This window comes from Salvelinus sp. IW2-2015, linkage group LG23, assembly GCF_002910315.2.
Source record: "Salvelinus sp. IW2-2015 linkage group LG23, ASM291031v2, whole genome shotgun sequence".
Classification (NCBI taxonomy): Eukaryota; Metazoa; Chordata; class Actinopteri; order Salmoniformes; family Salmonidae; genus Salvelinus; species Salvelinus sp. IW2-2015.
Genome location: NC_036863.1, coordinates 6,184,158 through 6,197,650, shown reverse-complemented (window position 1 = coordinate 6,197,650; position 13,493 = coordinate 6,184,158). Strand labels below are relative to the sequence as shown.

Below are 13,493 nucleotides of genomic sequence, written 5' to 3'. Positions count from 1 at the left end.
TCCCGGAGGACCTGAGCCCTAAGACCTGCCTCAGGACTACCTGGCCTGGAAACTCCTGGCTGTCCCAGTCCTCAGTCCACCTGCTCGTACTGCTGATAAAGTTTCTGTTCACCGGACCTGATACCTTATCCCGGACCTGCTGTTTCGACCCTCTCTCTCGCTCTACTGCACCTGCTGTCTCGACCTCTGAATGCTTGGCTATGAAAAGCCAACTGACATTTACTCCTGAGGTGCTGACCTGTTGCACCCTTCATAACCACTGTGACTATTATTTGACACTGCTGGTCATCTATGAGCGTTTGAACATCTTGAAGAATGATCTAGCCTTAAATGGTCATGTACTGTTATAATCTCCACCAGGCATAGCCAGAAGAGGACTGGCCACCCCTCAGAGCCTGGTTCCACTCTAGGTTTCTTCCTAGGTTCCTGCCTTTCTAGGGAGTTTTTCCTAGCCACCATGCACCTACATTGCTTGCTGTTTGGGGTTTTAGGCTGGGTTTCTGTATCAGCACTATGTGACATTTGCTGATGTACAAAGTTTTTTTCTAAATACATTTGATTGATCAAGGAACTTTTAATAAAATTCTCCATTGCTGATTGCTAATTTCAAAATTGTTTGATAATTGGTATCACATTAGCCTAACACATAATGGCTGTATATAATTCAAAATTGATTCAGTGTCAGTCAGGGTCCTCACAATTATCGGGGTTCAATGTCCCCTCTATGTGCCCATCATCAAACCTTCACTCAATGACAGCACTGATCGAGGAGGTAAACAAAAACTTGAAAGAGGCTAGAAAGCAAATGATGGTACATCATAGTCATCATCCTTGGACTCAGTAAAAGGACGTCAGAGTTCCAGCCTTGTCCATGAGGCCTACCCTGGGATGAATCAGCATTTTAAGGCAGGCCAAGAATACTCCCATCCCAATTGTAGAGAGCAGAGCAGAATACCTTGTCAAACACTCTGCCTTCATCCCAAATGGCACCCTAATCCCTATATAGTGCACTACTTTTGACATCTGCTCTGCGGGTCCAATTTGGGACGCACCCTGAGACAGCCCAGGTTTTCCATAGCTCCATCTGTTCAGAAACCTATTGCCCCCCAGACAACTAAGTAATCAATGATGTCCGCTCTGAGGCATGCATGAGGTATTCACTGACGGATGAAGAACAGATTTGTCACCAACACACATTAGGCTATTCATATCCAACTAGTCTCACTATGGCCTACAGTTTTAGGCAGTGTGACGTAAATACTGTACAGCCTACATTATGGGATCCAATGACAGTCCCGCCAGCCTAGAGTCCCTGTCAATGTTTCAAGACCACATTATTACTGCTCAGCATGCTGCTTTGATAACCATCTTCTCATATAACCTAGGGAGTAATACGATTCAGCTTAACAGAACAGACCACAAAAACAAAACATACAAAATGAGCTTTGTAAATWATTTTTGCAGCTAGGATACTCAATTGAGTCAAATCGGCCCTCTATCTTATCAGAACAGTAGTCAGCAGACGAGAAAGTGGAACAGTTTATGAACTTTGTATCATTTAACCAGGGACAGAGACAGAGACAGAGAGAGAGAAACAAGGAAACAGACCCTGTGACAGTCAGACATCAGCAGAGCCATTCATAAAACCATCAGCACATGACTACAAGACTGTTACATATAGCAGCAGTGACCTCAATTAGGACTGAGCCTATAAAAAGAGCCTACACAAAAGGCCTACTGTATAAACAACATATTCATTTCCTTGTAGTAGCCATCTCTCAAAGCATACAAGTGTTTCTCTMTCTCTCCCTAGTTTGTGATTGTTTGAAATGTACTACTATTTAGCCTTTGTAATAACAACAATTTCCTTATAGATCAAGTCTATCAATCAGAGCTACAAATAAGCAATGTGTGAGGAGCCGGAGCCTTGCAGTGCCAAAGTAAACTCCCTAAAAATGACAGAAGACAGACAGCCTTTGACTAAAAGGCGGTAAACACTGGTTCCAAATAGAGAAGCAACTCTAAGCCGTCAGAGAACCAAATCTCCACCACATTAAATTGCATAACACAGCAGCAGATTTACACCAGTGTTTCCCTTATATTAATTTAGCAGCAGTGGCAGCTGGGAGAAGAAAAAAAAATATATACACACACACACACTTCTTCCAAGACATGGTTTTAAATGGATAGTCATTGGCTCAATGACAGCAAGCCGTTGGCCTCCTCTAGTAGTAATGTCCCCCCCTCAATTGTGTAAATCTATAGCAACGCAGCTGAACAACTAGTAGATCAAAGCACAACACACACTCTGCAGCGCTCTGTGAAGCTGAAAATACAATCCAGTTAGGAATTCTAACCACATTCAAATCCAACACAGTCAAAGCCTAAAACAGTATCACAAAAACCCAACAACAATTATGCACACAAAAAGCATCAAGCTGGGTAAATATTACTGGGTACCTGGGCATCATTGTGCGTCTGCCAGTCTTTCCCCTACACTCCCCCAGAGCGTGGCTAAGAATAGCACTGAACTAAATACACACAACATGAGACAGTCAGGTGATCTTTGCGCTGTGCTGGACAAAGGCATCCAGGCACAGCCCACTGGGCGGGCGTCTTGTCACCCTCTGAAGCTGAAGAAAGAGACCGGCAGAGCCATCCACTGGAGGACTTCACAGGGAATAATCTGTCCTCCTCACTGTGACCTCAAACAGCCCTCCCTCCCACCGGACTGGCACAGCTACTTAGGCCATTGGCACACACTGTGTAACTGTGTACTTATGTCATTCAAAACTGGGAACTTGGAAATTTCAGACTTCCGAGCGTTCAAGACAACTGGGAACTCGGGGGGGGGGGACAAGCTCCGACTGGGAAAAAAACATTTCGAACGGTCATCCAACTCGGAATTCCAAGTCGGAGACACAGGCATCTTTCTGGAGCTCTGACTTTCCGACCTGAAGATCATTGACGTTATGATTTGACAGATAATCAACCTATGTAACATAATGGTGCTTCCAAGACAAAAACTAAGCTGTGACACTTTTTCTATGTCTGATATGGGGGTCGTTTTTGAATCCACAGCGGGTACTTTTCCAGTGCAGTATTCTGGTGAACCGAGCCAGCTAGGCTATATTAGAACACTCTGGGCTGAAAATTAAACCCTGCTTTAGGACACGGTTGGCTAGAATAGCCTAATCACGCTTTCTTGTGGGTGAAAGAGTACACCTGCTTACCCCTCGTCATTGTCCACTCCAACACAGTAACTGGATCTGTGGGCAACACACACACACACACACACACACACACACACACACAGTCTACTAGTTTTGCACGGTACACCGAAACTTTGGTACTTTTTCGTTATAAAAAATTAATACAACTGTTCGGCACTAGAATTTGTTACGTTCAGTACTTCTGTCAATTATGTCTCACGTGATTGAGAGGATCAAGTTTGAAGAGACTGCTTCTATGCAAATGTTGATCAGTACAATAAAATGATATTGTCCTAGCAATCGTTGTTGATCAGTACTATAAAATGTGTTCTCCTAACTGTTGCCAATAAAATAATATGTTCTAACTGTTGCCTATAAAATAAGTCCTAAATGGAAGGGATTGTTTGTCATCTGTTGCCCCATGAAATCAGCTAAAACGAGCTCATTAACTCAATGCACCACACTTCTCTTGAATAATATACATCCACCTGTATTGACTTACCCAGTTTATCAAGAGATTTACCATTCAAATAAACCACTAGCATTGTTGTTTTTTAGTTAGATTGGTAAAAGTCACATTGATTGTACGATTGTATAATTGATTCATTAATACATGGTTGTCTTAAAAAAATCAAATGTTACGATATTGAAATCAAAAAGATGCCCAACGATTGAACAGAGCAGTAGCTGAGTTCAAGTACCATTCTGTGACTATGGCAAATATGCCTGTTTCTTTGTTGTGGTATTGTTTTGGTCTCGTTGGTAGAGTATTGTGGTACATTAACAACACTGACCACTACTACAAATGAAATAGTCAGGGAAAAGAGCCTTTTACCTCACTCACCCCATTCCCGAGTGTGTGTGTCTGTGTGACCCCTCGAAGAGTGTCAAGATGTGAAACCCCTCTCTCTGGGGCAGGGGKCAGAGGGCACTGGAAGAAGTGGGAATCCTCTCTCCATTCTCTCACAACCCCAGAGAAGACATAAGATGCTAAACACACACAGGCTTCAAATGTTCAAATCAACGTCTGTTTACTTTCTTTGACAACAGGAATGACTGGATACTACTAAACCGTTTCTTTCAACGGCCCTACCTTAGCTGGCTCACAGACACCTGACCGACAACCTGTTGTGTTTCCTTGGTTTCAGCCAGGTGAGCACTCACTTCTGCATTCCACACTCACATGATCTAATGAGTCACATGATCCATGAGTGTGTGTGGATGACATCACATCCACATCTCCAGGCCAACCATGTTCAACCACTGATTGTTCAATAGATTGGAATCCGGAGGAAATCATAAACCCAAGGTCTGTGCGTCTATGACTGAGTGGATCATGCTCCATCGTGAGTGTGTGTAAGAATGTTGTRTAATGTGTTTACTTTACACCAGTGGAGGCTGCAGAGGAGAGGACGGCTCATAATAATGGATGGAACGGAGCAAATGGAACCAAAAACATGGAAGCCATGCGTTTGATGTAGTTGATACCATTCCACTTATTCCGCTCCAGCCATCACCATGATCCCGTCCTCCCSAATTAAGGTGCCACCAACCTCCAGTGCTTTTTGAATYTTATCAGACTTGCCAAACTAACATTCTCTCTGGGGAAAATAAAGTTATTCTATGTTACAGTGCTGACAGAGAACTGAAAACTGTTATTGAGTCTCCTTTTTTTACAACTAATTGACCAATGTCGGATCAATTATTTGAATTCCATTTCATTCGGGTTTTTTTCTCTGAGATCAATGCGCACATTGTGCCATTTTTTCTAGAGATAAATCAGATCAAGCCCAAACTGTGCGATGTAGTTAGGAGTTGTAGTTTCCAACAGTCCAATATTATACATAGTCTAGCGCAGAAAACATGGTCATTAACTACAATGAACATAATCCATTGCGCACCTACTTGTCCGGTATGTGTGTTTCTTTAACGCCTGCTACGTTATGTTAGTGTGGGGCAGACACTGAGAGAGACAGAAGAATGCATGATCAAGAGGTATCTCTACCTGAAAATAAATGATCTAAGTGATTGATAGTAGGCACTCAGCAATCATAAGTAAGTATGCCTTATTTACTTTGAAGAACTACTAAAATAGTGATTTTGTCAGACAGCAGCTCCATGATTAGATGAGATGCCTTGAAATKAAATAGTCATCRAATAAAAYGAATGTAATATACACAWMTRWWWTATTTTATTAAAGTAATGTGAATAAATGGTTAACTATTTTGCTCATTAAGGATAAACCATTTTTTAAGGACAGTTAGTGTAGGGGCAGTTAGTGTCTTTGTGCCAAGACAGGCTGTACCATCTGTTGTCTATGATTAAACAAGTAAGCTAACATATCCAGGGAATGCATGATTTATATTTTGATGTGCAAACCATCAAAATAGGATCCAGAATGATCAGATTTATTTCTGACTCTCCAGAGATGAATTTGCCGACATCTTTGTGCATAGGCCTATTGACCTAGGCCAGGGGCATTTAACTCTTGTCAAACTCATTCYACGGAGGGACGAGTGTCTGCATGTTAGGGCTCTATAAAGAACTCCTCTCACCTAGTTGTCTAGGTCTTAATTGAAAGGAAAAAACAAAAACCAGCAGACACTAGGCCTTCCATGGAATGAGTTCGAAGCCCCTGCCCTAAAAGGGCCGAAGGAGCCTGCTGGTTTTCTGTTTTACCTGGTCATTAAAACCATCTTTCTCCCGCAACTACATTTAAAAAAAATTAATATATTATATATATATAATATATATATATATATATATATATATATATATATACAGTGGGGAGAAACAAGTATTTGATACAACTGCCGTTTTGCAGGTTTTCCTACTTAAAAGCATGTAGAGGTCTGTAATTTTTTATCATAGGTACACTTTCAACTGTGAGAGACGGAATCTAAAAACAAAAATCCAGAAAATCACATTGTATGATTTTTAAGTAATTAATTTGCATTTTATTGATGACATAAGTATTTGATCACCTACCAACCAGTAAGATTCGTCTCTCACAGACCTGTTTCGTTTTTTCTTTAAGAGCCCTCCTGTTCTCCACTCATGACCTGTATTAACTGCACCTGCTTTGAACTCCAACCTCCAACTCTCCAACCTCTCCACAATGGCCAAGACCAGAAAGCGTGTGTAAGGACATCAGGGATAAAATTGTAGACCTGCCAAAGGCTGGGATGGGCTACAGGAAATAGCAAGCAGCTTGATGGAAGGCAACAACTGTTGGTGCAATTATTAGAAAATGGAAGAAGTTCAAGATGACGGTCAATCACACTCGGTCTGGGGATCCAGCAAGATCTCACCTCGTGGGGCATCAATGATCTTGAGGAAGGTGAGGGATCAGCCCAGAACTACACGGCAGGACCTGGTCAATGACCTGAAGAGAGCTGGACCACAGTCTCAAAGAAAACCATTAGTAACACACTACGCCGTCATGGATTAAAAACCTGCAGCGCACGCAAGGTCCCCCTGCTCAAGCCAGCGCATGTCCAGGCCCGTCTGAAGTTTGCCAATGACCATCTGGATGATCCAGAGGAGGAATGGGAGAAGGTCATGTGGTCTGATGAGACAAAAATAGAGCTTTTTGTTCTAAACTCCACTCGCCATGTTTGGAGGAAGAAGAAAGATGAGTACAACCCCAATAACACCATCCCAACCGTGAAGCATGGAGGTGGAAACATCATCCTTGGGGATGCTTTTCTGCAAAGGGGACAGGATGACTGCACCGTATTGAGGGGAGGAAGGATGGGCCATGTATCGCGAGATCTTGGCCAACAACCTCCTTCCCTCAGTAAGAGCATTGAAGATGGGTCGTGGCTGGGTCTTCCAGCATGACAACGACCCGAAACACACAGCCAGGGCAACTAAGGAGTGGCTCCGTAAGAAGCATCTCAAGGTCCTGGAGTGGCCTAGCCAGTCTCCAGACCTGAACCCAATAGAAAATCTTTGGAGGGAGCTGAAAGTCCGTATTGCCCAGCGACAGCCCCGAAACCTGAAGGATCTGGAGAAGGTCTGTATGGAGGAGTGGGCCAAAATCCCTGCTGCAGTGTGTGCAAACCTGGTCAAGAACTACAGGAAACTTATTGATCGCTCTGGCTAATTGCAAACAAAGGTTTCTGTACCAAATATTAAGTTCTGCTTTTCTGATGTATCAAATACTTTTATTGCATGACATAATGCAAATTAATTACTTAAAAATCATACAATGTGATTTTCTGGATTTTTAGATTCCGTCTCTCACAGTTGAAGTGTACATATCATAAAAATGACAGACCTCTACATGCTTTGTAAGTAGGAAAACCTGCAAAATCGGCAGTGTATCAAATACTTGTTCTCCCCACTGTATATCTGCAGGAATCTGCAAAAATTACCGACATAAGCAAAAGATGGGCAATGTCGTTGTAGGTCATTTATAGTCGCAGCTCTAGTTATTTTCAAGACACTAAAGACACTAAAGGCGAGCAGATCAACAACATCTGCATCATTCAGGACTGTTGCTTTGTGGGAAGGTGTTAAAGTTCACAGTTATCCATTGTTATGTAAATGACAGCTGAAAAGGTACCAGTGGCCATGCCTTGGCTCTAAGTTAGAGCAGGTCCGCGGGAGCCATTGCCCATTGAGACACGGGTGCTGGCCTGCGTAGATGGAAAAGTCACTCTTTTGGGAAAAACACTGGTGTAAATCCTCATTGGAAATGCTGCATAAAAGCTCCTACAATATTGACAATGTCTCACTCGCTGAGAGAAAGAAAGTAGGCATTCAGGCGACTGTGATTCCATCCCAAATGGCACCATATTCCCTTTATAGTGCCCTACTTTTGACCAGGGCTCTATAGGCCCAGTGTAATAGCACACTATCTGGTTAGATTTGATAATCCCACAAAATCAGCAMTATGTCTGTGTGCTGATGTCTAAAGATAATACTGCCACCTCACACCGTCTATGATATGGGACTCTCTCCTAAGTAGGGTAGGGCTATATTACATTCTGAGAGGCCTTTAACTTTTCATATCAGTCTATGGAGTGTAACATCAAACATGATTCCTAATCTGATTCATGCTGTAATGGTCCACACCCTGCAACACTACACCAAAAGGACACTGCCAGTACCATGGCCCTATTATGCAAAAACTGTATTATCTGTGATAAAAGTAACATAATAATTGATCAACAATGGATATTRTTAGCCTAGTAATAATAATGCAATAGCTACATATGAATGTTAGGCAAAGTAACAGACAGTACGTGCAAAATCAGAAAGCTCTTTGTGCATACTAGCTTAGATCCATTTAGAGACCACTGTCAAAGCAAGGGCCAATAGGACTCTAGTCAAAAGTACTGCACAAGCCTATATAGGGAATATGGTGCCCTTTGGGACACAACCTCTGATTGACAATTCTGGGATACAGCGAACAGGGTTCTGGCAAAGTTAGTATTGAAACCAAAGTTGGAATTTAGAGAGTTAGATTAAAATCAAGAAAAATGCAGGTGCACTTTATTTCTTTTTTTAAAACAGGTTTTCAAAGGCTTTGGATGTGGTTTATGAAGAAACCCCGATTGTGCTGCTAACTAACAGCACAGAAGAGTTCCAGAAATAGGCCTAATAGGCTAAACAACTGTACATTTGATAGCCTAAATCTCACACAAATAGGCTGATTAATAGGCTAGTCTTTTAATTAAAGGGGCAGTCTRCAGTTGAAACAAAGTGTCTCCCCTCCTGTTTTAGTAAAGTTAGTAGGGCTGACCCCAATTARTCGACTGGTCAATTGTTTGGTCGTTATGCTTTTGGTCGACCAAGATTTATTTATTTTGTGTTACTGCTCAACTAAAACACACACACACAGTACCAGTCAAAAGTTTTAGAACACCTATTCAAGGGTATTTCTTTAATTTTACTATTATATTTGTAGAATAATAGTTTAGACATCAAAACTATGAAATAACATATGGAATCATGCAGTAACTAAAAAAGAAACAAATCAACATATTTTAGATTMTTCAAAGTAGCCACCCTTTGCCTTGATGACAGCTTTGCACTCTCTTGGAACTCTGTCAACCAGCTTCACCTGGAATGCTTTTACAACAGCCTTGAAGGARTTCCCACATATGCTGAGCACTTGTTGGCTGCTTTTCCTTCACTATGCGTTCCAACTCATCCCAAACCATCTCAATTGGGTTGAGATCGGATGATTGTGGAGGACAGGTCATCTGATGCAGCACTCCATCACTCTCCTTCTTGGTCAAATAGCCCTTACACAGCCTGGAGGTGTGCTGGGTCAATGTCCTGTTGAAACCAAATGATAGTCCCACTAAACACAAACCTGATGGGATGGCATATCGCTGCAGAATGCTGTGGTAGCCATGCTAGTTAAGTTGTGCCTTGAATTCTAAATAAATCACAAACAGTGTCACCAGCAAAGCACCCCCACACCTCCTACTCCATGCTTCATGGTGGGAACCACACATGCGGAGATCATCCATTCACCTACACTGCGTCTCACAAAGACASGGCGGTTGAAACCAAAAAACTCAAATTTGGTCTCATCAGACCAAAGGAAAGATTTCCACCGGTCTAATGTCCATTCCTTGTGTTTCTTATTGGTGTCCTATAGTAGTGGATTCTTTGCAGCAATTTGACCATGAAGGCCTGATTCACGCTGTCTCTGAACAGTTGATGTTTGTATTTATTTGGGCTGCAATCTGAGGTGCAGTTAACTCGAATGAACTTCTCCTCGCAGCAGAGGTAACTCTGGGTCTTCCTTTCCTGTGGCGGTCCTCATGAGAGCCAGTTCCATCATAGCGCTTGATGGTTTTTGCGACTGCACTTGAAGAAACTTTCCATATTGACTGACCTTCATGTCTTAAAGTAATGATGGACTGTCATTTCTCTTTGCTTATTTCAACTTTTCTTGACATAATATGGACTTGGTCTTTTACCAAATAGGGCTATCTTCTGTATATCACCAACACAACTGATTGGCTCAAAGAAATTCCACAAATTAACTTTTAACAAGGCACACCTGTTATTTTAAATGCATTCCAAGTGACTACCTCGTGAAGCTGGTTGAGCGAATGCCAAGAGTGTGCAAAGCTGTCATCAAGGCAAAGGGTGGCTATTTGAAGAATCTCAAATATAAAATATATTTTGATTTGTTTAACACGTTTTTGGTTACTACATGATTCCATATGTGTTATTTCAGAGTTTTGATGTCTTTACTATTACWCTACCAAGTAGAAAATAGTTAAAGAATAAAGAAAAACCCTGGAATGAGTAAGTGTCCAAACCTTTGACTGGTAAACTCAGCGTGAAAGGTGAAAAATGTCATTCTCTGATCCAGTGGAAACGTCATAAAATAGGCCGACCTGATTACTTCTTATCAGTGCTTGACTTATATTCCGGTACTCATTTTGGGTGMTGGTACCGTTTCTATTTAGGTGCARGAGCACCACAACACTTTTGAGCGAATATACTTTCAAAAGGAACAGGAGCTCAAGCAGTAGAACATTTGAGGTGSCGGTACTCAGCTCCGGTGAGCAGCTTCTTATCCCTTGCGCAAATAGCCTACAGCTGTGTCCGTCCTGAGYTCGGGAAACTGTGGGCCCAGAATATTGTATACAATGTTGCTAGCAAAGCGCAAGCTTTGGCTGGACCCAAGTTAATAGTTGATACAATGTTTCAAGTTGGTTGCAGACAGGCCATGTGTAGCCAATGTGATTTATATGATAAATCTTTTTTTTATTTTTTTATTTTTTAAAATCAGGATGTTTTTATTTGTTGGCTTTATGTTGGCTATTTTTTACATAGTTGGCAATAGACGTAATTTTTTTAGGTTTGTATCATTTTCATTTAGATAGAATTTTGATTAACCACATGACAAAGATTGAGATATGAAGACGTTATTATAAATGAAACTGTTTCATGAAAATGTGCATATGAAAACCATAAGTGGARCGCAGATTGGTAGAAGAWAAATTGGCATTCCGCATGAGAAGGTTGCCGACTCCTCATGTAGCCTATTACCGGCAACTTCAGGAGAGTACTAGCAGAATCTGAGAAAGTCAGCAGGAGCAGGAGGAGAATAGTTGGGTCTAGACCTCTTGCGCCCCCTTGAGGCATTTGTCTTATGTCATACCGTAAGCTTAAAGCATCAGACAAACTCAATGCATATAGTTGATTTTATTAAAAAACWTGTCTATATATTGAGAAATACATGTTCAGACATTTTGACCGAACAATTGGTCAAAAGAACAGACAACTTTCTGTTGAACAAGACAGCCCTAAGTTATTAAAGGAAAATATATATTGGTGTTTGTTTGTCCATTGTTGACACAATCCCAAAATGTTTTCCTTGTCAGCAATCAAGTTTTCATGATATGTAACTTTAAAAATACAGAAATCCTCGCATGATGCAATTTGCATCATATGACACAAAACGAAGCATYATATTATGCAAAATGCAAAGTACGGGATGACTTCTGTATTTTGAATGTACATATCTTGAAAACTTGATTTCTGACAAGCAAAACATTTKGGGATTGTGTCAACGGACTAATGAAATTAATACCAAAARAWTGGATGGAGTTTTCCATTAAGGGATGGGCCTGGAGAAAAAAATATATATCTTTACCATGACTGCTGTTCTGAGAACTCCGGGCCACTTAAAATAGCCCGTATAGGAAGAACATGTCGACAAGCTGTCTTACTGACCACTGGCCTGCCTGCTGAGATACAACACACTCACTAGCCAAACTCATATTATTATTAATTTAAAAAAAAATAAAAGGTAGCCAAACCATCACTTAAAACAGGGGGAGGGAATAAAAAAGCAATAACTTTCCCTCATCTAACCTGGCAGTTACTTTTATAGATTGTGACTGACTGGGGAATACAGACATGTGATACTCTGGCAGACATTATGATTGATGATCCCTCACATGACACACACACTGTTTTGAAACTATGTGCAGAGGGACAGGAGAAGGAACTTGAGCATAGATTTCTCCTCTCTCAACCCATTTAACTACTATAGCTAAAGGCTTAATAGACAAACAGAAATTATTGAAAATATCAGTTCAGCATTTATGATCTACAGTGATCTGGCTGGGGAAGGAGCAGTGTGTTAAGTCCACACTTCAGGCTGTGCTGTGGTACAGGAAGGAACTTTGTTTGCAACAGGGGCAGGCAGGGGAGAAAACAAAGCCCCTGGGTGGGATCTCTCAGCAATGTACAGTATGCTGCTCTTGGGTCACTCATAACCAAGGAAATATGAGCGCTGTTTAGGTTTTCCTCAGAGGGTCAGCCAACCTGCTGCCCTGCCTGGTATTCTTAGGGAGGGACAGTGCATTGATGTGGCAGTGCTGTTCCAGGCCCAGTCCAACAGAGACGTATTAACATGAACTTTTCCTTACTTGTCTCAGATTGATATGACTATGGGTTTAGAAGAGCCGTCGATAAGTAAGCGGCACAGTGACATCTCATTCCCAGCATGTTTGCGCCCTCACAAACTGCTCCAGATGAGAAGTTTGCTCAGAACGGTAATTCACAAAATCTTAAGGCTCAATCACAGGTGTCAGTATCTGAGTAGTGTCACTGTCAGATAAGCAAATGAATTAAATTAGACACCAAAGTGTTGCTTCTTCAGACCTGTGCCTGAGTAAGTGTTACAGTAAACTCCTGTCTGTCAGTCCTGCATGTCTGATAAACGAAGCCTGTGTACCAAAGAAATGTACTGTCATGTGGGCCAGAAAGGGAATAATAAGCCATGACCCAATTGAAGCCAAAGGGCAAAATGCACTATGCTCCATTTATCCATCTCAGACAAGGCATATTTCTGTCTGTAGAATGTGGTTGACACATAGGTGAGRGTACTTAGCATCGGGGGTCTCATGAGTGACACAAATAGAATCCAACTGACATTTTTCTTGACATTTAAATTATAGGCCTATAAATCACAAACATTAAATATTTTGGCATGACATGGATGACATCCCAAAAATGACATGGCAGTATTTAAGAATTTATAAAAAGTATTTCCCAATGCGCAGTAACAGAAGGTCAATGCCACCAATGCTTTGTACTTTCATGGTAATCAGAGAAAGTATAGCACAACTACAGTATTTACAGAGCCTTCACAGCGCAACATCAGTTTACCAGCCATCTAGATGTCAGAGGCCCATTGAAMAGTCACGTGCACCGTTGCACGTACATAACTACTGTGCCTGCGACTGGGTACAGTAGCTTGCATGCACGTTGTACTTGGCACTAAGTGATGAT

The 13,493-nt window shown here is 41.5% G+C and overlaps 1 protein-coding gene across 2 annotated transcripts in view; it reads right to left on the bottom strand.

The window, feature by feature from the left end:
• The window catches only part of fnip1 (folliculin interacting protein 1), a 50,260-nt gene that overhangs the window by 36,080 nt on the left and 687 nt on the right, over positions 1-13,493 (bottom strand). Inside the window, exon 1 of one of the 2 annotated variants that reach the window (XM_070434322.1) lies at positions 2,461-2,622. The exons of the other annotated variant lie outside the window; for it this stretch is intronic. Coding sequence (XP_070290423.1) covers positions 2,461-2,471 — 11 coding nt within the window. The 5' untranslated portion in view covers positions 2,472-2,622. Of the gene's footprint in view, positions 1-2,460; positions 2,623-13,493 lie in introns of those variants that run through there. 2 annotated transcript variants of the gene reach the window in all.